Source organism: Adiantum capillus-veneris, chromosome 19 (assembly GCF_014529385.1).
Source record: "Adiantum capillus-veneris isolate H3 chromosome 19, ASM1452938v2, whole genome shotgun sequence".
NCBI lineage: Eukaryota > Viridiplantae > Streptophyta > Polypodiopsida > Polypodiales > Pteridaceae > Adiantum > Adiantum capillus-veneris.
Window position 1 is genome coordinate 52,601,789 of NC_140949.1, and position 25,236 is coordinate 52,627,024.

General features: G+C 42.1%; 1 protein-coding gene across 1 annotated transcript in view; it reads right to left on the minus strand.

Moving 5' to 3' along the window:
- Positions 1-11,266, minus strand: part of LOC147434022 (subtilisin-like protease SBT2.5) — a gene marked incomplete at its 5' end in the record, with an annotated part of 30,484 nt that extends 19,218 nt beyond the window's left edge. Inside the window, one exon of the mRNA XM_086489564.1 lies at positions 10,878-11,266. Coding sequence (XP_086345690.1) covers positions 10,878-11,266 — 389 coding nt within the window. The remainder of the gene's footprint in view (positions 1-10,877) is intronic.
- Between the last annotated feature and the right edge of the window lie 13,970 nt (positions 11,267-25,236).

The window sequence follows — 25,236 nt, forward strand, 5'->3', positions numbered from 1 at the left end:
GAGATAGAGAGTGAGAAGATCGACACAGTACTGGGGACCAGAAGATGGGCTGCCCCCCCCCCCCCTAAATAGTATCTTTATTACTGAGGAGAAGTCTATACAAGCACTTGAACCGAACGTATTACCACGTTCGTTCTAGAATAAGACTTGATGGTTCCTGAAAGCCTTAGCTTCCGATTCCTAGGGCAAAACCCTATTCCAAGGAACTTCCGTTCCTTATTCCAAATCCTTGAGAACCAAGGTTCCCGCCTCTGGATCTCACCTTCCAGACTCAGGGCATGACATCCCTGCAACTCTTTTCTAACTCTGTTTCCAGAGTCCTCTTCCTGCAGATTAACTCCGCTTTCCTGGACACGAAGTCCTTCCCTTGGGAATTTCAACTTCTGGATTACATCTCGAGAGTCTACCTCTCTTCGATCCGTGGATCTGCTTCCCAAACTTGGGTACGAAACCCTTGGGCTGATCTAGCTCTAGTTCCTCAGAGCGCTTTCTCCTGCAGAGGCTCATGCCTTCCTCTGCTCCTACTCCCTCACGAAGAGGAAGTATACCTGCAATCAAATACTAAGAGATCATAACATGAAAATCGTTACCTTCAAAGTCTCGACGCTCGAACGCAACTCGGTTCTCGAAAAAAGCAATTCCCCGGAAGAGATCTCTGCATAAAAAATCTTCTCTTCCAATCCTACACACAAAAGAGGTGTGTTCTCGGGTTCCTTCTCGGAAATCAGCCCCGTCTACGACGTTTATGGGCTGAAAACAGAGAAAAACAGCAGCTTGTCGCGATGAAAACACGCTCCGTAGGCACTTCTTTGCGAGGGAACTCGCGCACTGGGTCTTGACGACATTTGGTACACTTGGGGCAGCCATGGGCATCACCGGCAACGTCTTCTTTACGGCTGAAATCTGCAGCAGCATCTCCTCCTTGCAAAGATTGGTCTTCTCTTCTGAGTGAGGGCATGTGATGCTTTTATAGCTCCTAGCCACGGGCACGAATAGCTACTCGCGTAGAGATCGCGGCCCGGTTTTTTTTTTTTCGCTGTTCTGCCAGAAAGCCTGAAAAAGAGAGAGAAAACGCGGGCTGATCTGTTGCCTTATTTATCAGATGGCTGCCCACTTATTAAGTGGGCAGCCGGCGTATTTTAAAAATAGTCTGAACCTGCCCAAAAACTCAATAAAACCTTATAAGTTAAAAACAATGCTTTCACAACACTTCCCAGGCCTCCCTGGATGCAATCACATGCACAATTGCAATGCAGACATAGACTTCCTCGCGGGAAAGCATCTGCTTTCCCGAAAAGCAATCCCCCTTTCTCAAAAAGCATCTGTTTTTCCTCAAAGTTTCCCCTGAACTCATCTTCATTCGAGTGCTTGCTTTTCCTTGTGCACAATTCCAACACAGTTCGGAATTTCCTCCCGACTATGGATATTCCCTTTCAGATGCACCCGTCACCCACCTTGTGACACATCAGGAATACCCATCACCTAGTCCTTTCCTACCGAACTTACGATACAATCTCCTTCACGATGCTCTATGTCACCCATCCTATGACGCATCAGAGATGTCCGTTCCCGGATGGTCGGATACTTCTTTCCGATGCTCCCTGTCACCCATCCGATGTGACGCATCAGAAGTACCCGTTTTCCTGGTGGCCTTACAGATATTCCCGTTCTCAATGCTCCCGTCATTACTTTGAATGACGCACTAGGAATACTCTGTACTCGGATGTCTCCAGTGAGAAAAGCCCTCTCACTTAAAATTCCAATAATTCATTTAGAATTATTTTTCCTTGGTGTTCCAAGCGAGAAAACCCTCTCACTTATAAATCCAATAATTCATTTAGAATTATTTTTCTGTAAGATAAAGCTAATTTAGCAACAGAAACCGGCCCGTGGGGCGGTAGGCCTTGGCTCTAACCCGAAATTCTTTACTTTACTTTAAAAACACACACACACACACAGTACTTTGCAAGGGGAACCTACGACGGGGATTAAAACTTAAGTGCACACACGGCTCGGAAGCTAGAATGCCCCGAGCAGACGCCGACAACCTGTAGGCCCCAAAATTGGCGCCCCTTTCTGTATTTCTTTATACTTTGAGAGGGTAAATTACAAAGTAGAGTCCTGGGAATTCTTTACCTGTATCCCGCTAGATACCACCTGTTTTGGCCAAATTTCGGCAGCATAACAAACCCAAAACTTGCGCGAAAGCAATTCCCCCGCTGGAACTCGCTTCCACTAGCATAAACCCTCTGATTCTTGCCCAAAAACAGTAAATTCAGCACGCTGTATTTACTGGTTTTTGCCCTGTTTTCAGCCCTAAACAATCCCTAAACTGTCCTCTGTCAGTGGGGCACTGTTCCCAATGGTTGTGGCGTCCGTATGGCTGAAAAACAGTCAAATTACAACGCATACACAGTGCTGAAAACGCACCTGTTTGGTGAGGTCATGACCCTCATCGGTGCCTGCTTTTGGTGTAGCAGTTAGCTACTCTTGTTCCTGCTCAAGGAGGCTCTTGCCTCAACACAAAAGCATGAAACCACACAACCATACATCAATCAAATGAAGAGCCCTCTTGTGGGGCATCGTATAACTGCACGTAGGGGGGAAAGAGAGCAATGTGTAGTGTGCATGTGCAGGTCATCACTCCTAGCACCACACTGTACATAGAGTGGAAAGAAAGCACTTCATAGCTCTTAACCTGTGACAAAAGCTGAAAAATGAGCCCTCCCAGCTACAAATTCGGTGCCACTTCTTCATGCAAGAGGAAAGTGCACAGAAATGTGCCACTTGACATTTACAAGCATTTTCCCGTTTCGGGGTTGCCGCCTAAAAATCTCCCGATTGGTTGCCCAGTTGACTTCGCGGCAGAGTTGTAAAATGTTCCCCTTGTCACTCCGAAGGTAATGACACGAACACATTTCACGACCCAAAATAGCAGTTCCCTGATTTTTAGGAGATGCTTCCGTTGGGCTCCCGCTGGTCATCTGACCATCTATCCTCATTAGGACCGCATCCAAAAGTGCAATGTGGCCCAACTGTCGGATACTTTCTGTTGGTGATCCCACCTTGAGCTTTATGCCTTTATTGAGTTCACTTCCTAGTATCCACCATCTTGGGACCGCATCCAAAAGTGCAATGTGGCCCAACTGTCGGATACTTTCTGTTGGTGATCCCACCTTGACTTTATGCCTTTATTGAGTTCACTTCCTAGTATCCACCAACTTGCTAAGTGCGACGGGGAAAACCACATGACCTGGGACTGGGCCTAGACATCCTCTTACTATACGAATTCCAGCGGGTGAAACTACCGTTCACATTGGCCATACAATGTCCGACCATTTGCAACTTCAAAAAGAGGGCCTCAAAAAATAAAACAGAAATCATTGGAAAGACACCAACAACTAAGGTTAGCAATTGCCACGTCCTCGTGACATACCTTCCTCTTGAAATCACAAATGTCCTCGATTACATACCATAAATACACGCCACTTATGATCTTGTGTTGTTAGCACTCTTTTATCATTGCATGTATCCACAAGAAAGGTCATAACACATAGATACAAATGACTTAATGAGGCCTTCATACTTTTGTCATTTCCATCTATTACATTGAATTCATATGTACAGTTGATGTGCTAGCCCTATCATTAGCCCTCTTTTGCACACGTTGGGTTGGGGCATAAGTAGGTTGTAACCCAAAGGCTTCAAGGTAAAGCTGCAATACATTTGGTGACTCTGACAGTTCATGCTCTTCCATCCACTTTGCATCCATAGGCGGATAGTTTTTGAACTTCACCAAATAGCGTCTTGCAACATGTCCTTTAACTTTTCTGTCCTTATGTGCCAAAACTTGCTCAGGAACCAAGATCTCATCAAGTTCCTCAACCTCTCGCTGATCCTCTTCTGGCACATCACCCACGAAGGGTCTTAGAAGACTCACGTGAAACGCATATGAATCTTCGACGCATAAGGTAATTTCAGCCTGTAAGCCACATCGCTGATCTTGTCAAGCACTTGAAAAGGCCCATAGTAACGCATACTGAGCTTAGGAAACAGCCGTTCCTTGCTCTTCATCTTCTTTAACCTTGCCTTTTCGAACCTTGACAGAACCCAATCACCAGGTGATAACAACAATTCATGACGGTGACTATCAGCAGCCTTTTTATGTTTTGCCTAAAGTCTTCTCCAGGGCAACTTTAATTTTCTTATACATTTCATCCATGTTCTCAACATATCGATCTGTCTCAAAGATCTTGTCCTTTGTATGCAAAATGGGAGGAACCTTTTTGCCGCCTTCAACAATCTCAAAAGGTGCTTTGCCAGTAGACAAATGCACCGTATTATTGTATGCATATTCAAGCATAGACAAATACTGTTCCCACTTGCCCTTATTATCTGACACATAGCATTTCAACATATCTAAGACAATAGAATTAGCCTCTTCTTACTGTCCATCAGTTTGTGGATGAAACGAAGACGAGAACTTGAGCGTAGTACCCATGTTCTCAAACAATCATCTCCAAAACAAACTAGTCATGCGAGGATCACGATCACTAATAATCGATTGTGGCATACCATGGTACTTAAACACATTGTACATGAACAAGCGTGCCATCTAATCAGATTTTATCTTCTTCCTGACAGAGATAAAATGGGTCTATTTGTTGAACCTACAGATAATGGTCCATATACCATCATTCCCTGTTGGCGTTCTTGGAAGATCAAAGATAAAGTCCATAGCAATGCCTTCCCATGGCTTATCCGGAATCGGCAGTGGTTGTAACAGCCCTCGTGCCGTTTGCCTGTCAAACTTGATCTTTTGGCAAATCACGCATGCTCACACAAAGGCATCCACATCTCTCCTCAAGGTAGGCCAATAGAAGAATGTCTCTACCACTTTAATTGTCGCATAAAATTTAAATACCACGATGCCCTGCATACGGTGGGACATGACTCTCTTCGCCTAGTGACACAAAGTCTGCCATGCATCATCATAAAACCATCTCTGGAGTCTGAGCAGGTAGTGCTCATGATGTTGCCCCTCTTGCAACTGTTCAAGGATCCTTGCAAAATCTTCATCAGTAGCATATTGTTCCTTCATGTCATCTAACTCATGATCAGGAATTGACACAGCTGAAATTTGTGGCTTCCTTGATAACGCATCTGCACAACATTCTTCTTGCCTTCCACATGCATAAACTGGAAGTGAAACATAGAAAGAATGTTTGCCCGTTGCATATGCTTTTCGGATAACTTTGATTGTGGCAAGAAGTATTGCAGGGTCTAATGGTGTGTCTGGACAACAAAATCAGCACCTAAAAGGTAGTGCTTCCAGCTAGAAAGCGCATGAATCACAGCCAAGAGCTCTTTCTCATAGACTTGCATAGTCTTCTCAGGCCCTTGCAAAACTCGGCTTTCATAAGCTACTACCCGTCCATCTTGCATTAGCATTGCTCCGATGCTATTGCCACACGCGTCACATTGGACCACAAATGACTTCCTGAGATCTGGCAAAACAATTACTGGATCTGAAGTCAACTTTTCCTTTAAGAGACTAAAAGCTGAAATCTCTTTTTGGGTCCATCTGAAAGTGACCTCTTTCTTTTGCAAAGCGTGAAGAGATGATGCTATCTTTGCAAAATTCCTGATAAACCTTCTATAGTAGGAACACAATCCCAAGACATTGTGCACAGTCTTCAAGTCTGGCCATGTCTTAATAGCTTCGACCTTTGCGGGATCCATTCTGACACCATCCTTTGAGACTATGTGGCCAAGAAAGTGGATCTCTTCCGAGAAGAATTCACTTTTCTTAGGATTAACAAGTAACCTGTGACTACGCAACTCTTCGAACACAATGGTCAAGTGACGCCTATGCTCTTCATTCTTTGAATAGACTATCATGTCATAGAAGAACGTCCCAACAAACTATTGATGCGAGCGAAAAATCCGATCCATCATTCTGTTGACGTGGCAGGAGCATTTGTTAGCCCAAACGGCATCACTAGAAACCCATAAAGACCAAATGTCATTCTAAACGCAGTCTTGTGCACATCCTCTGGCCTTATACAAATCTGATGATACCACTCTTAAGGTCTATCGTACTGAAAATTACAGCACCCTCTAAACGATCGAGAATAAGAAACCTATTCTTGATGGTATTCTTGTTCGACGCACGATAATCAATACACATGCGCAATGAGCCATCCTTTTTCTACACTAGGAGCTCTGGGGAGCAAAAGGGTGAAGAACTAGGCTGAATCAACCCCTTCTCTAATAACTCCTCAACCTGGCCCATAATCTCTTTCTGCTGCGCCGCACTAACCTTGTAGGGAGGTCTATTTGGTGGGCTACACCCTGGCACCAAATCTATCCGATGATCCTCAGGTCTCTCTGGCGGCAATTGCGACGGTAATGAATCAGAAAAACAGTCATTAAACTCTTGCAAAAATGCTGACCTTTCTTTACCTGACACAGATAAATTTGACTGACAATTATCTGAGACATCACGTACAAAAATCAAGTACACAGAAAGATGATTCTTATTACAGAAGTGAAAAACAGAAGCAGATACAATAGGGACAGACTCCCCTTTGAGCTTTACATCCAAAACATGAGTTTTGCCCCTATGCTAAAGGGTGATCATCTTGCCGAAGACATCCAACACGCCATGCACACTGAACATCTATGGAATTCCAAGTAGCGCATCGCACCCTTCCAATGGCACGATATAGAACACTTATGTGTCTACATATGACTGAATATGCAGACGCAGCTTTCCAATAATGGGAGTAACACTCTGAGTGGTCAGGACATGCCAACCCTGCCTGTGCCGTGTACCCCATCTCTTCAGCTCTAATGCCCAGCTTCATAGCTAACTCTGGTGAGATAAAGTTTGCTTTGGCACCTGGATCAAAGAAGATGAGTGCCATATGATCTCTTTACTCGAGCGACTTGCGCACAAAGGCTTCCTTTTCTGTTTCTTTGCCTGCGCTCCAGAAGTCCCGGCTCAATCCTTGTCTTCGGTGACCTTTTCTGACCCTGTGACGCTTCAGGAGCCGTTTTCACAATGGGCTTCTTCACAAAATTTATCTTTTGCTGCCCTCCTTTCTTGTTGCTCAGAAACCCATTGTCCTCTCCTTTCAACTAGGCAAGACCAGTGTTAGCAACTTCCATGAGCTGGGTGAGGGTAGCCACTTTGTTCTTAGTACAGTAGTCCCGAAGCCCTTTAGGCAGCCCACAACAATACTTCTCTATCTGCTCTGCCAATGGCACAAATCTGTAGGAGGTCACTGAGAGTAACGCTTTACAAAACCTCCGATTGTACTCCAACAAGCTCTTGCATGTAGCCGAAGTAAGCTAGTGCCAATCTGTCATGACGTCGGCTTCAAATTCATTTGACAGCCAAGCAGATGCAAACATTTGCTTGAAGTAAACCCAAGTGGCAGGTGCTTGTCCTTGCATTCACAATGTCGTCCACCATGTAAGCGCATTGTCCTTCAAGAAAGTGGCAGCTTTCCTCACCTTCGAGGCCTCTGTAAAATTCCCTCCTGCATAAGCTGTAACAAACTGCCAGAGCCTTTACTTTATCCTCGAAGCCACTAAAAGTGCTGAACTTTACAGCTGCACCACCTTCTTTGTAAGCTTTCGGTTTTTCCAGTGCCCCCAAATTGTCATAAGGAATAGTCTGCAACATGGGCACTGTAGTAGGAATCATCGGCACGTCTTGGCCATTAACATTTTGCATCAGAGGTGCCATATCTGGCTGCTGTCCAAAAAAACCAGCCATGCCGAAATGACCCTGTGGCACCGCAAACCGGCCCTGGTTGCACTGAAAACCTTGTTGCATGCTGATGCTACCATACATGGGGTTTGGCATCATGTCTTGCATACCCCCAGACACTGTTCCTGGCATGTACGGCTGACTTCCAGGCACATAACCAACCATACTCTCGAACACAAATCCACCCCCGAAATACCCAGGATGTACCACGGATGGTGGAAAAACTGGGTGCATTGCCTAATATCCAATTCCCTGTCCATTCAAGACAGCATGCGGGCTTTGAAAGGTGGCGGACTGAACTGGCATAGCCTGTGAAATAGGCATTCTAGCCACCTGTTCAAGGACGGGAGGAACCTGTTTTGGAGCCCCTGACACCGCAACATGCGAGTGTTCCCTATCCTGCTCAGTCGCATGAAGTACTTGGGCTTGAGCCTCAACAAGCTTCGTTCACAGTGTATGTTGCTTATTTTGCTATTGTATTGGTGGCGCTTCCAAGAGCTCCATAAACCTTGGATTTTGCACCAGTTGCGGAAAGACATTCACCGCAGTAACTAACTAAGTCCTAAACGCAACATCCTCAAGTTGCCCAGTCATAAAGCCCTATACTATTGGATGGACATTCACATCAACAGGAGGTACAGACTGACGTGGCCGTGAGCTCTCGCCAATCTCGAAGACCATTGGAGTTTTCTGCCTGTCCTTCAAAGAGGATCGCTCTTCCATAATGCCTTCCCTTTGTCGGCCATAGTGTAATCCCGCGTTCCTGTACTCTGTCTTTACCCAAAACAACCGAGGCTCACTCTTTGAGGAAAAAGTGATTGATGTCCCGGCAACGGAACCTTGAAACCGGCCTGTGGGGCAATAGGCTTTGGCTTTCACCCAAAATAATTTACTTTACTTTAAACACATACACAGAGAGAGTACTTTGCATAGGGAACCTACGACAGGGATTAACACTTAAGTGCACACACAGCTCAGAATGCCCCGAGCAGAAGCCGACAACTTGTAGGCCCCAAAATTGGCACCCCTTTCGGTATTTCTTTATACTTTGAAAGGGTAAATTACAAAGTAGAGTCCTAGGAATTCTTTACCAGTATCCCGCTAGATACCACCTGTTTTGGCCAAATTTCGGCAGCATAACAAACCCAAACCTTGCGCAAAAGCAATTCCCCTACTGGAACTCACTTCCACTGGCGTAAACCCTCTAATTCCTGCCCAAAACAGTAAATTCAGCACGCTGTATTTACTGATTTTTGCCATGTTCAGTCCCTAAACAGTCCCTGAACTGTCCTATGTTAGTGGGGCACTGTTCCCAATGGTTCTAGCAACCGTATGGCTTCAAAACAGTCAAATTACAGCGCATACACAACACTGAAACTACCCCTGTTTGGTGAGGTTATGACCCTCACCGGTGTCTGCTTTTGGAGTAGCAATCAGCTACTCCTGTTCCAGCTCAAGGAGGCTCTTGCCTCAGCACAAAAGCATGAAACCACACAGATGTACATCAGTCAAATGAAGAGCCCTCTTGTGGGGCATCACATAACTGCATGTAGGGGGGAGAGAGAGCAGTGTGTAGTGTGCAAGTCATCACTCCTAGCACCACACTGTACATAGAGTGGAAAGAAAGCACTCCATAGCTTTTAACCTGTGACAAAAGCTCAAAAATGAGCCCTCCCAGCTACAAATTCAGTGCCACTTCTTCATGCAAGAGGAAAGTGCACAGAAATGTGCCACTTGGCGCGATTACAAGCATTTTTCCGTTTCGGGGTTGCCGCCTCAAAAATCTCTCGACTGGTTGCCCAGTTGACTTCGCGGCAGAGTTGTAAAATGTTCCCTTGTCATTCCGAAGGTAATGACGCGAACACAATTCACGGCCCAAAATAGCAGTTCCCTAATTTTTAGGAGATGCTTCCGTTGGGCTCCCGCTGGTCATCTGACCATCTATCCTCATTGGGACCGCATCCAAAAGTGCAATGTGGCCCAACTGTCGGATACTTTCTGTTGGTGATCCCACCTTGACTTTATGCCTTTATTGAGTTCATTTCCTAGTATCCACCAACTTGCTAAGTGCAACAAAGGGACCTACATGACCTGGGGTTGGGCCTAGACATCCTCTTACTGTACGACTTCCAGTGCCGACCAACTTCCCGTCTGCGGGTGAAACTACCGTACACATTGGCCATACAATGTCCGACCATTTGCAACTTCAAAAAGAGGGTCTCAAAAAATAACACAAAAATCATTGGAAAGAAACCAACAACTATGGTTAGCAATTGCCACGTCCTCGTGACATAGTTAGCAGTTGCCACATCCTCGTGACAATTTCTATGATGCCCATTATGGAAATCTTGAAGACGAAGCAAGTGATCATTTTGCTATGCATATGAGGGATGAGCCACTTGGATTTGAAAATGCTTATGGACACATGGAATAATCGTTGTTGTACAATTCCGTTGCACCTGACAACTAGATTGTTAATGCTGGGTTGTTATGTGGTGGAGAAGCAATCTTTTGCTTGGAGTGCAAATCTTGGCCTTGGAGATCCGGAGCCTGTTTTCAAGATTCTCTCGTGAAGTTTCAGTTTTTCACTGCCAATTTGTTGACTTGTAATTCCTCCGGCTTTGGAGCTTTCTAAAATTTCATTTATGTAAATATAGAAAGGTCCAGGGCCCATTTTTTGCCAAAAATACAAATAAAAAAGAAGACAGGACAATCAGAAAAATGAATCCTAACTTTACCCAAAAAAAAGAACAATCAATATAGCCTTGCTAATTGCTCAGACTACAATTGCTAAAGAAGTGTGTTCTTGTTTGTTTAAAGAAAAGTATCTCAGAAGAATTGGTGAATGTACATAAAACGATAAGAGTGTATCTAAAGACCTGCAACTTCATGCTAAACTCACCTTTGGAAATTAAGTGTATGTGAGAGTGTACATACTTGCAGCAGATTCTATGAAAATAACAACTTCATGTATCAACAGAAAACACGTCCTGGTAAAGAACATTAAGTTATGAACGTCACACAATGCATGAGCATCAACATATGCGTGCTTGCAGATGCACAAAAATGGCACAAAGAGAGAAATAGAGACACATACGTGCCATGGCCATCGCCATCAACAGGGGAGTCATAATCGTAGGTGGAATTGAAGGCGTTGGCGGCAATGATGCCCTTAGAGAAGTGGCGGGCAATGACGATCTTGCCATTGCAAAAGGAAGCAGAGGAGGGCGGGCAAGCACCACGCCAGCGTCGGGGGAGCTTGAATCCATGTGGGGAAAAGGAAGGGTGAGATGGGTCGATGCCGGTATCGAGAACGCCCACGACAGTGCCTCTGCCTGCATCTCGTACGCTGCCCTTCCTCACATTCCACGCCCCGCCTGCAAGGCCCAGAAACTCTGGCGTGTACGTCGTCGCCTTGTTGAACCTCTTGTCCTCCTCGATGCTCCCCACGCTTCCATGCTCTTCCAGCGTCTCTACCTGTGCCAATCATCTCTCTCTCTCTCTCTCTCTCTCTCTCTCTCACACCGGCTGGATTACTGAGTACAAAAGCAGAACTCTTGGCTTAGAAAACATACACATGGAAAATATTGGAGGTAAATTGACTATGTTCAAAAAAAATTACCCAAAATTGTTCCATATTTGAGAAATTTACAGGTAGACTATATTTGAAGGTTTTTACCCAAAATTCTTTCAAATGTACACATTTTATTGTAGGTGGGATTTTATTAAGAGTAGGTTTTTTCAAAGCACTAACATAGGTCAAAGGATGCAACAAAAAGTTGCAATGTTGCAAGATTAAGGTGACAAGAGCCTGAAGATGGCCTAGGTTAGTAGAGAAGTCCTCTCTCTCTCTCTCTCTCTCTCTCTCTCTCTCTCTCCTTCCTCGACTCAATTTTAAGGCTAATCTCTTATGAACTAAGAAATAGAATTTCAACATGCACAGTATTGAAGATCTACAAAAGACAACTTGCGTAAATATCAAATTGTACTACCTTAAGTACTTAGTTGGTAGAATGAGTACATATGTAGCACAAACAAATTGAAGCTACATAAAAGACACGCTTTACTTTGCCATCAATCGTATCTACTAACATAATATGGCAGAAGGGCTCCCCTTTACACGTGTCACAATCTGCGATCTGAAGGCTAAAGTCCAAAACGAAAAAAAATCCAGTTACACACGATAAAGAGGGAGAGGGGGGGAGAGAAAGAGGCTGCCAAAGACGACCGGCTGTACTAGTTCAAATAAGGTGCATCACATATTTGAATATAGTCAAAAAAACTATTTTATTTTACATGAAATTTACAAAAATGTGAAGCGCATACATAAAATAGCATGAATTACTGCATATAACCCTTTCATTTTTTCTAAGACTAAAAGACATGTTTTAGATAACCGTTTTAAGTGGGTGTTTTTCATCACTCTAGTTCCATATGAAAGATTATATTTTTTTTAAGATACTTTGGCTAACATATCATAAGCTTGTAAACGGACTTTATTTTATATTTTCTAAATATCACGTCCTTTATTGGTACCAAACTGGTACTAATGAGAGTGTCATTCCATATATAGCACACCACACTTGTTTTGCTTATCATAGGAAACCCACATTTGTTTCACTTACTATAAGAAACTTCATCCTTTCACATTTATTTCTCTCGAACTAGGTCATTTCTCATAAGCAATGCCTCATTTGCGAAACCTCATGTTCCCGTTCGAGGATTTGATGGGCACCTTCCCTTCTTATGGCGATCGACCTTTCATATGGTGGGTCATTGGATGGGTACTTTTGTATGTAAAAGGGACTAAACAGAATGTTTCCTTTAACTAAAAGTTTTTTTTTTTAATCTAGCTTTGGAAGGGAATTGAAAAATTTGCATGTTTAGAAGCAACTCGTCTTTGAAGCGGTTCAAGTTCACTTTCCTATTATAGCTAGGATCATTGATGGTCTCATTGCTCGAGGGTCAAGTGTGATCCCAATTTTCAAGGCTAGGAACCAAACCTTTTGAATTCACACCAATGAGATGAGAGAGAGAATACAGCACTCCGCTACACTATGTGAGAACTAGTCATTGCAAGAGCTTGTTGACCTTTATTGGTATACTTGTAATTAGGGTACCCCACAAGATGACATTGTGGGAAAGGAACTTCTCTATGACACTTTGCACTCAAAGAGAGCACCACATTTGAGTGACCGCATGTTGGAGTGAGAGCCTCAATTGCCCTCCTATAAGCCAATTATCTAAGTGTCTATCTAAGCGTCACCTACCACAACGAGCAGAAGTCAAGCTGCTAGAGAGAGAGATTGGAGGCAAGCTTATCAGATGTTTGCACAAGAAGATGGCTACCAAGCTTTGATGTTTAATTATGCTACTTTGCACATCACCTTTGCAACAAAAGACAAATAGATTTGGGCTACTTATGTCTGATTATTTTTATTTACTATGCATTTTACCTTAGGGTTCTGCTCAACACTATAAATTAAGGTATAGGCTACATCTTTTACATTGTAGATTAGCTTGTATGACCACATTCCTTGACGAGCGTGGAAACGAAAAGACACGATCCCATATCCATATATTAGAAGAAGAATAGTAACCAATAAATCAATTGTAATCTCCTTAAGAAAACAATGAAGAGGTACCGACTGGTAACCACCAGATGCACTACCCAAAGTGTCCATTCATGTTTTGAGAGAGGCAATGCAATAAGAAATGTGAGCCTCTTTACAATAAGAATCGACGTATTGTGAGGCCATGGAGTGTATGACTCATTGTTGGGTCCACTCTTACCCAATGTGTACATGCGTGTTTTGAGAGAGGCAATGCAATAAGAAATGTGATCCTCTTTACAATAAGAATCGACGTATTGTGAGGCCATGGAGTGTATGCCTCATCATAAGGTCCATTCCTATGCTTGCAACGTACAAAAAAACAAGTAATTGAAGTAGCAAGAGAGTAGCACTACTCTTGGCATGCTACAGTAATACCACAGCTCACCTTGTTGCTTGCCAAAAGCTATTGACATATCAATGCACTTATCAATCGCCCTCACTCTTGTTGGAGAAGGTTGTGGGCAAGGCCATCATAGAACATGACATAGAAGCCCATGAAGATGCGTTGGAGGATTCAAAAAAGAATAGCATACTCGTGTATAGTGTGAGGAATCGTACATCCATTTGGTCTCTAGAGCTTGCATGAAAGAAACATGAAGTGGCATGAAGACACTCTTCCAAAATGCTCTCAAATTTTCTTTCTTGATTGTAGTTGGTTTACAAAGAAATCAGTATGCCCTCATCACCTTCAAGAGCTCTACAATGTGTCCCTCTTCCTTCTCTTTACAATGCACAACATTGCTACTACTATCCTTTAAGTTTATCAAAGAAAGTGTCACTTGCCATCACCACCTTGTTCCTTATTCAAACCTTAATTCTCCGCACCCATTATGTATGCCTTGTGCAATTTTCACTTTCTTTAACAAACATGAACCCTTATTTGGAAAATGAAAGCAATTCAATGAGTTTTTTGTGTCAACAACTTATCATGCAATAGAGTTTAGGTGCACTCATACATGGGCATTAGGAGTTGCCTTGCGCAAGGAACCTACATGCACAACACCATTATTTAGGAGTCCTAACTAGTGCCCTAATCTTTTCTCTATTTGTGAGAATTTTCATCCTTTTTTATGTTATAGGTATTGTGATGTAGAGGCTATACTTCCTTTTCTCTCTCTCTCTCTCTCTCTCTCTCTCTCTCTCTCACACACACACACACACTCACACACATTAAAATAAAAGAAAAACATGTGCATAATGTCATTGTGATCACGTGTAAATCTCAAGTGGGAGGTTCATTTAAAATAGCAAACCCTGTCATAGGATTTCCATTGACATTATTTCCAAATTTGTGAGTTGATATTACCAACCAATGGAAGCCTTTTGAGTATTTTAAACCTACCCAATGTACCCATTTCCCTTAAGTATGCATTGCTGTCCCTTGAATATCCACAAGGAGACCCAAGTCACACGAGTCAGTCGTTGGCGTGCAATAATGTCTACCTTTGATAAATAGTTATTCATTTTGTACTATGAGATTATGTATAATTTATCGAGTTCGAAGATGCTAATTGTAATTGTTTTAGTCTTAAGATTATCTATTATTTGTGTGGCAAGGAGTCTCAACCCCAAATTGTTGAATATATAGAGAAGAAAATTCCTAGTAGATCATCTTGAAATATGTAAATGTAATATGTGAGTGCATAAAGAGGGGCTTTCAATGCAAAAATGTTACAGACTCCATCCAGAAGAGGGGTTTAAGAGATGAATTTTGAAAACAAAAGGTTGTAAAGAAGACTAGACCATTTAAATTGCAACCATGTGTAAATGAGGAGGATTTTTTAACTAAACCTTGAACACATGTGATATACACAATTTCTTGATACTAAATTTCCCACGAGGAAAGGGAGTATCATTGAGTGTATTGTTGCAAACGAGATAAAAATGAGTCGCAACAATATCAAGACAAAAGTAGGATTTGAGAGGGTGGGACAGGTTCTTAGGCAAGGCCGTTTATATCGTGTTAAGTTTAGGCGTCTCCTAAAGATGGGCCAAGGCACCTAAGACAAGGTGGTTGGGTGGAGGAGACGCACATTCTAGTCCCCCTAGGCATTTTAGTCGTATCAAAGCTTAGGTAGTGAAGCCTATGGCCGTGGAAAAGTCAATGGTGTGGTTTTTAGCATTGGTGCTATTTTTCAGGGAAAAGGTTGCATGGAAAGAGCCACTAAGTGAGTAGGAGAGGGTTTGTTTGAGATCGTTTTGGTTTGGGGCACAAGTGGCACTAGAACGGTGCACATGGCACCATCAACATGTTTCACTTCATGCTTTACCCTCTTACAGCCCCATAGCGGCCAACACCAATGCTTTCCCTCTCCATGAGCTGCCGTCAAAGCTACCAAGCTCAATAGCTTCATTTTTTACATGGTAGGCACCCAATTCTTGGGTTGGAGAGTTTTTGTGGCCAAAACGCCTGACAAGAGAAGTTTACTCACAAGGGCTAAAACACTTTCCAAGTCTTTGTTGAGCTTCAAAGAAGTTGGCAAGGTGATTGGCAAAAACGAGATTTACACAAGGTGCAATCCAAATGGTTTCTTGTGGCCTCAATCTTGTGGCAAGGCACACACTTGAGTGCTCTCCATTGGCCATCTATTTATTCAAAAGAGGGATTTTGCAGATTGAGGTTTGCAACACTTAGCAAACTACATTTATGTGCATTTCAGTTTAGAGTTTTGTTGTAGAGAAGCCAACCAAGGAAGGGATGCTTCAAATTGATCGATCGATCATTTTTGGAACTAATAACACTTTCAGGCATAGGTGCAAGTTGTACAATACTTTACAGCTAGGCAAAAATTACGGGGAGTTCGTACATGGCAAAGTCTATTAATTTTATATTGTATCGTTGCATGATCTTCAAACAACATCCCGATTCGATTTGAGGAATTGTTCGTCATGGCTATTCAAAAATTATTTACTCGATTGTTTCCAAAGAGGAGTCTAATAAGATAAATTAAGTCATGAGTGAGCAAAGCCATGCTAGATAATTGTATTGCTCAATAACCTTTCTTAATGTGCTTAGCATTCCTCATCTACAATGCCTTGATGGCAGGCAATGAGTTTCACAAGGACGAGGAAATAACAAGATTTTTGCATTACTCGATATCTAGATTGAGTTGTGTAAGCACAATGAGCCTTCCATTATCTATGAGCTAGATGTAACATATATTCTCCTCTACAGTTTATGGGTAGAAATTTCATCAATTTATAGGAGGATTTGGGCGAGTACCAGTCACAATTTCCCGGCACAATATTGAAGCCACGGGCTTGTTCCTTACTATATTTTCTCTGTCAAAGATTCCATGGATTCATGGATTATTCTTTACGATGATTCTCTAGGGGTGTTTGGGTGAAAGTTGGAAGTAGAGTGCTCCATGTCACTAAATGGTTTTTGAGGGATTTTTAGCTAATAATAGGGGATAGGGGATGGGATGTGCTTTAATGTGGGTGCCAAATTTTTAGTGTGAGCGAATACGCATGCTTTTCAATGCAAGTGAATGAGATCCACCAACTCTCCATGACTACAAGCAACAGAGCGGTTACACCAGGAGAAGCACAAGGAGCTAGAGAACATGGAGTCCATGATCGGCAAAAGTGTAGAAGGTTCCATAATTGACCCAAGTAGGAGCACATCAATATAGCAACAAAGCGGGTCAAAATAGCTAGTGAATGGTGCTGAAAAGCAGCAATGATGTTGAGCGAAGTTTTCATAAATAGCCACAACAAGGAGGACCCCAAGAAACCGTCAAGAAGGAAGAGATGTTAACCAACAAAATCAATGGCACAACCATAATAAAGGAGGAGGTGTTGCAACAGCAACACAAGGCTACACTTAGGTTGAAAGCAGCATAGAAGGAGCTGCATCAGGCTTGGGTAGGAGCATGTCACACAATAGTGTATAAGAAGACCTTGCATCAGACTCGGGTAGGGGCATGTCAATATAGCAACAAAGTGGTTCAAAATAGCGGGGGTGTTGGGGTAAAGGCGGTGTGCCACTTGCCTCGATCAGCCATGCTTGAGACGGTCGACCGCCCATTACTTGTATACATCTTATTCTTTACTAGTTAGAAGAATAAGGAGCTCTCTCACACACATAGTGTTGAGCTACTCCACCCACATCCTGCTCTCTCTCTCTCTCTCTCTCTCTCTCTCTCTCTCTCTCTCTCTCTCTCTCTCTCTCCCCTTCTCGCTTCTTGCTCTTTGCACACGCATCCCATTCATGCACTCACAATTGGTATCAGAGCACATGGCACGGAGAGCATGGCGGTGTTGAGAGATTTGAGGCAGTAGCTTGCTCGCTCTGGCAATGGAGAGATTAAGAAAGCTTGGAAGCTTTGTGAGAATGCAATGGGAGCTTGTGAGCTCAGTTGAGTGTGATGTATACTCTTGTGGAAGCTCAGAAAAGAGTGTGGAAGATTGTGTGTAAGTGAAGGTGTTGTCCTAAAAACTGTGTGCACAACAACACTGTATTCAAATTTGTTTTTCTACTTGTAGAATGTAGATCTGAATGATCTACCCACGTATCCCTCCGTTTCGACGTGGTCTACAACTTTGTAGAAGAAACTTTTTGCAAATTCCTCACCGTTCAGGTTTTCTGTTCTCGCATAGTGTGCGAGTTTGATGCATTTTTGGAATCTCGACAAGTGCTTGAAGTTGGGTGCATAAATTTTGAGCTGAAGGTGCAATTTCAACTTGTGCAGAGCTTGTGGTTTGAGGGTTTTTTAGTAGATTTGGGCAACGAAGCACGAAGGCGTTTACACACCATCGAAGCGGTCTCTTGAGAGACCAGGTTTTTTGAGCACACAAGTGGAGCTTCTTTCACAGATTTTCATAGTATACTTTGGAAGTGATTTTGTGCTTCGATTTATGATCTTTGCGAATGGATTTGCATATGGTTTTGGCGCAAGGTTGATGCCCATTATACATGCATTTGGCAAGCATTTTTGACTGCTGGTGAGCTCTCTTGAGAGCATTGTTTTTGCATTGATCAAGTTTTTGGATTGCAAATCTTTTAGTGCTTGTTCATGCGCAATCACTCCATGGATGTATGTTGAGTGCAGATTGCCATTGTATGTGAAATTGTGGAGCCATTTAGGCATTTCTACTCATTGGCATTGAGTAGTGTTATGGTTCATGGTTTAGAGTCCTCGTTTAGAGACTATAGTGGTCGAGGTTCACTCCCACTTTTCCATAACTTTGTTGACATATTGCAACAATCACACTTGGCTGACCTTGAAGAAAAAAAAAATTCATTGGCTACCCCAAGCTTCCTTGTGTGTATCATTTTCTACACCCATGGCCCAACCCACCAAAATATTACGACATGCAAGCTAATGTGAAATCAGAATTATGATTGAAACCTCTAATATGTTTGCTCATGGGGAGATCTTTGTAAACCACCCTACATGATTTTTGATTATTTTATGAATATGAGATCTAGTTGTTTTTTCTTACAAAACAAAACGTTTGACTGGTTAAGTCATGTGATTGAGCTTTTGATGGACTAGATAAGTCCAAGTCTCAAAAATACTTTAAAGTGTTTTAAGTTATTATATACATTGATGTTATTATAATAATTTAATATATATGTACGCTCCAGGGGAACCCTCAAATCACTCCTATATTGGTAAACCCTCAAAACGATGTTATATAGATGGAAATTCAGGAGAAGAAGTTGTTGTTGAAGCCAATATAACCATCTTTTTTTAAGGGGGAAGGCGATGATATTGAGAAGGATACGAAAGTATGGATTGAAGCTATGGACAATTACTTCTCTGCTACAAAGACCGCACCTGCAAACCTAGCAATACTAGGGATGTTTTGACTCTCAAGGAAAGCAAAATTATGGTGACAACAACATTGACGTGACATGGGAGTATTGGAAAACCCAAAGTTGGAGGGAGATTGAATAGGCAATGAAGGAAAAATACTTACCTCTTGTCTATGAGGCGATAAAGATGAACGAGTTCTTTGCCTTGAAACAATACAGCTTATCCCAAGAAGAGTACTACTCAAAGTTTGCAAGGGTTAGACGATACACACCGCCAATGACCATAAAATGTAGTCCGCTTTTGTCAAGGCTTAAGGGAACCAATTAGCTCATGACTAGAAGCCATGAAACTTACCACTATACAAGATACCTTACTACGAGTTAAGCCCTCAATGAAGGATCAGGGGATTAGAAGGAGATTGTAGATGTCAAGAGCTTCTCCCACTTTGGCATCTTGGATGCGGTTTTATGGTTGAGATTTTGTTGTCGGTTTTTTGCTAGGTTCTATGCGTTTGTGACAGGTGCTAGAGAGCTATTTTAGCTAAGTTTTGGCATGTGCCTATGCGGTTGGTCATTTTGCTTGTGCTCTCATTGCATATGGTCATGATTCATGCATGATTGGTTCTTGGTTTGGCACATGGTTATGCCCTTTATGCGATGTTTACCATAGATTTGGTGGCAAGTGTTTGATCAGCTAGTTTTCTTTTACATTGTATCATTTACGCTTTGTGTGGGCTGATCTATAGACTCATTTTGCACTCAATTATGGTATCTTGTAGTGGTAGTTTGTCATTGGATACACAGGTTGGTGTATCAGGCAGACCTCAAAGGTGCAAACATGTGGTTTGCTGGCATTTTTGTAGACCAGGGCACATGACAAGGCATTGTTTCAGGCGTTGGAGATAGTAGAGGATTCCATTGGATGTTGTCAAGACTATGAGTGTGGTAGAAACTCCTACTTCCGTAGGTTCACCTAGACATTGGCAGCCGGACAATAGTGCTTTTCGCCATGTTAGTGCTCGCAGGAAGTGGTTTAGCATGTTTTTTGCTCTAAGACGGGATGGTATTCATGGTGTGGGTGACATTCATTTGTGTTTTGCTAGTGGGAGTATGCTTGTGCTCCATGATGTTCAACATGTGTCTGATGCTTATAGGAGTTTGATCTCCATCTCACAACTATCATGGGTGTCATGTTCAATTGTCTGATGAGTCTTACTTGATGAGGAGAGGTTTGCTTGTGATGCGTGAGGACATCATGATGCTCGTTTGACTCTTCTCTACATTCTTGGTGTCAGAGATGTCATAGTCTCTATGAGTCCGTTGCATGCGTACATTTGCAGTCTAGGCGAGTACACTTTGCTGATGAGCAAAGTGACACTTCGCTTGTTCTGTATGTAGGGTCTGAGGATAGACATGTAGAGCAGGATAGCTCTTTGGGTGCACGACTAGAACAGTCACCAATGGTGGTGACAGATTTTGAGGCTTTGCCAATCAGGAAGCAAAGCAGTGAGTCACATGTACGAGACATTGCAGTCTCATTGATTTTGCAGACATGTACTTTTGTGGATGAGCTCCAGAGTGTTGTGCAAAACATGTCTGTAGATGTAGAGTTAGAGCGGCCATGCTCTAGCAAGACACATCGGATGAATCCTCTTAGGATAGAGATGCCTCCTACCACGGAGATGAGCGATGAGTTCTTTGACATGCTCATGTTAGAAGCCACTATGGTAATTCCAGGAAATGAGGATATAGTCCCTATGGATGATGAGAGAGTGACGACTACCCTAGAGTCATAATCGATGCATCCATATGCAACTAGTTCTAGTGGTGATATAGTGAGGGTTGAGATCCCGACTGTGGATAGATTGGTAGAGGTCACTGCACATGGCGTTGATGCAATTGGCATGGATATGCTGGCAAAGATTACACGTTTGCCATTAGCCTTTGGGACTCTTATGTATGACCTCTTAGTGTTGAGAACCAACATAGCAGCTACAGTGGGAGCATTTGTAGTTGGGGTTGTCAGTCGTTCAATGACTGACACGAACATGATGCATCATGGAGTGGTGCAAGTCGTTACAGGATACTTGCACGGTATGCATGCTGATTCTAGCAAGGATATACGCTTTCGCACACCACTAGAGCCTACATAGCGGCATGCATTGGCTTCAAGAGAGCCAATGGACATAGGTTGAGACGAGTTTCCTCCCTTAGCTATTGTACATACTACTAGGTCCTATAGTAGTACCACTTATCGGCACATTCTCCTTTAAGTGGGAGATTGTTGGGGTAAAGGCGGTGTGCCTCTTACCATGGTCAAACATGCCAGAGACTCCCAACCACCCATTACTTGTACACACCTTATTCTTTACTAGTTTGAATAATAAGGGCTCTATCACACACAGTGTTGAGTAGCTCCACCCACAACTTTTGTTCTCTCTCTCTCTCTCTCTCTCTCTCTCTCTCTCTCTCTCTCTCTCTCCATGCATGCACCGCTTGCAGTTGCTTTTGACATTCGGGAGCAGCTTCATGAGCTCGCTATTCTCAGTGCACATTCTGGGAGAGAGACTCGTATTGGCAAAAAGTCACATCGGGAGTGGGCATTGGACTTCTCTTAATCAAGCAAGGCAGTGTTTGCCTTTGAGTTGATGAAAAGGTCAAGCTCCAAGAGCAGTGTTGTAAAGAAGCGGAATGAATGGGACTTTTTTGATCCCATAGTAGAGATTTTTTGAGCCCGGGAGGAAAAGGATGATCTTTAGGTGAAACGTTATCCTAGAGCATCATGATAATTTTGTTCTTCAACATAATGTTCATTCATGAATATGAAATTCATTTCAAGGAGCATATGTTGAATTGTCAATTCAAGGCTACACTTAGACTGAAAGCAATGGACCTCATGTAAATAGCCACAACTTGTGGGTGCTGTTGGTGCTACAGTTTAGTGCATGCCGAGGACCAATAGCCATTATCTACCACAACATAGTGAGGCTATGAGCCAGGAAGCCAGCCAATCTATCATTGACGTTATTGCTTAGATAAGTAGTGAATTTTCAAGAACATGGAAGGTGGGGATAAAATTCAAAATAGAATGATAAGAGTAATAGCTGCCAATAATGCACTAATGATCATAGGACTCACATAGAGCATGATGATTGCAGGAATAGATATGGTAGTAGTAATGACGATGATGGACAGAGAGACCATAGCAGGAGAAGAGATTATGATGGATATTGCATTAGATATATTGATTGATACAATGATGGGGATCATGATAGAAATGATTGACATGAGAGAACGTTTGAAAGACAAAGAGACCATGGCTAAGAGGATCGCGATAGAAATGATCAACATGAGAGAATGTATGAAAGATGAAGAGACCATGATTGAGAGGATGAATATAGACAAGATCATAGCCATAGAGATGGTGATCAAAACTCACAAAGAGCATGATGATTATGGAGATAGATACAATGGATATGGTGGTCGTAATTCAACAATAATGAATGCAAAGACTACAGCAAGAGAAGGGATGATGATGGAGATCTCTATAGACATGATCAACATGGTGATAGAGATTGCAATGCAAATGATCGACATGAGAGAACGTTTGAAAGATGAAGAGACCATGATTGAGAGGATCATGATAGAAATGATCAACATGAGAGAAGGTAGGAAAGACCAAGAGACCATGACTGTTAGAATGAATATAGAAAGGATTGTAGCCAAAGGGATGGCGATCAAAGTACTCATTGAGAGCAAGGATGGTGATCAAAGGAATCACAAAGAGCATGATGATTTCAAGGGCAGATACAATGGATATGTTGGCAATAATGACAATGATGAAGTCGAAGACCGCAATGGGAGAAGAGACAATGATGAAGATCGTAGTAGACTCATAGTCGACATGATCAACACGATGATGGAGATTGCAGTCTCGAGGGGTGCACTATGTAATCATGTTAATGTACCGCGTGAGTTCAGCAAGAGGTGATATAAAATGCAAAAATTGTAGGCAATTTAATAGAGATACATTAAAATAAGGGGTTTTTATATTCAATTTTGAAAAAAATCCTAAAATAAGGGGTCATTTTATTCATTCAAGCATGTTAAAACATGGGTTTTTTACTTACCCGACAACGAACGCAATAATTGACACAATGGTAGAAGATGATAATGGAGATCGCAGTAGACATGATCAACACGATGATAGAGATCATGATCAACAAGAAAAAAGGTACCTCAATGGTATAAAAAGATGAAGAGACCATCATAGACAGGATGAATTTAGAAGAAATCATAGCACTGCAACCAATTTGCTAGGAGAATGATGTTGTGCAAAGAATAGTAGCACAACGCTCAAAATCCACATTGGTGTGTGTGATGAGTGAAAAGGTACGCACAATGTGGTTCACTGCAACTCAAAAGTAAGAGAGAACCTTGGTATCTTCTCACATGCTGATAAAGAATTAGTAAATACGACAATCGATATGATGAAAATTGATACATAAATAAGCGAGACTCGACACCTTGACAAACGATGATGGTGGAGATCATAGTATACATGATCACCATGATGATGGAGACTGTAGTCACCATGAGAGAAGGTATGAAAGATGGAGACTGAATGATATTAAATATAGGTGGAAAATTGTAGAGATTGTGGTCAACAAGAGAGAGGTATAAAAGTCAAAAGTTGGTACAGAAGTGAAGACAACAGTCAACATAATGGCAAAAGATGATGATGGAGATTGCTATATAATTGACATTTTGGAAAGCTTGAAGGTAATGAAGTTCTCTCGATGCATTGAAAATCTAGAAAGAAATGTGACCCTCCTGTAATGGAGGAGAAGCAAACATGACCAACACTGGAGGAGGAAAAGAATAACATAACCCTTCCAACACTGGAGGAGGAAACAAGTATATGGGGAAAAGGCACATTCCCTATGGTTTATAATAATTAGGTGAAGACAGTGCCACATCCATACCATACTTGCTTATGGTTTTTGTTTCTTTTGTGGGCATGGCATGCAAGCACATAATGCATTGATCATGATTTTTTAAATCCATGTATGTACAATTTGCATTTTTATTGCCGTCTACCAACTTCTAGTTTTTCATTCTTGCAAGGGTTGGACATTGATAACTTTCATACATACTCTTTGAGAATATTTTTTGACACAAAGTACAAGTATAATACCACCCTTCCATTTGAGCATATTCATTGGTGAACTAATTCATGAATGCAACTTGAATCGATCCGTTTTTTTTAAGTGAATCATGGCTCACTAATAATTGTTCAATTGTTTCTTTTTAACGCATTGTTGTCTTGTAGATCGTGGAGGAGCAAGTGAAGGTTGAGCACATCTTAGAAAAAACAGATCTTGATGAAACATATGGTCATCTTATCGAGGTCTTTGAGAAGCTCACTAGTTTCTTTTCCTATTAGGACACGGGTTCCACAACGGTTTAATGTTCTTCGCTCTCTTTGAATTATTAGTTCTTGTAGCAAAGTGTTCACCAAGATTTTTGCAAGCCTTCAAAGTTTGTAGCAAAGTGCTACTATAAGCATGTATTTTTAATAGCCAAATTCTATTCTTGCAGCAAAGTGCTCATTGAGATATTCTTTATAGATTCAGAGGCCCTGATAATGGGTGTCAGTTTTATGGTTTATTACCAATTTAAGGTCGTCTAAATATGTCCAAAGAGATAATCATGTTTCATATTTGGTGTAAAGGGACATCGAATATGTTTCATTCAAGCACTACTTTTGCAAATTTTCCAAGTATTTCTAAAACGAGTATACAACTAAGAGTAAGTACGACTCAAGTATGATATGTTGCTTTTAGTTTTAACTTTGTCTCATTAGCAATTCTATTGCAACTTTTTACCATATATCTCTATGAGAAAGCATGGTGTGTCAAGAGTGTAATGCTTTGGTGAGCTTTTTCACACCAAGATCCATTTTTACTCCATTAAAACACTACAAATGTGCAATTTTCATTCTACCCTGATCATATGTGGGATAATTACCTTTGGCTATTCACGTAGAGAGATAGTTATACACGGGCAAATAGTTT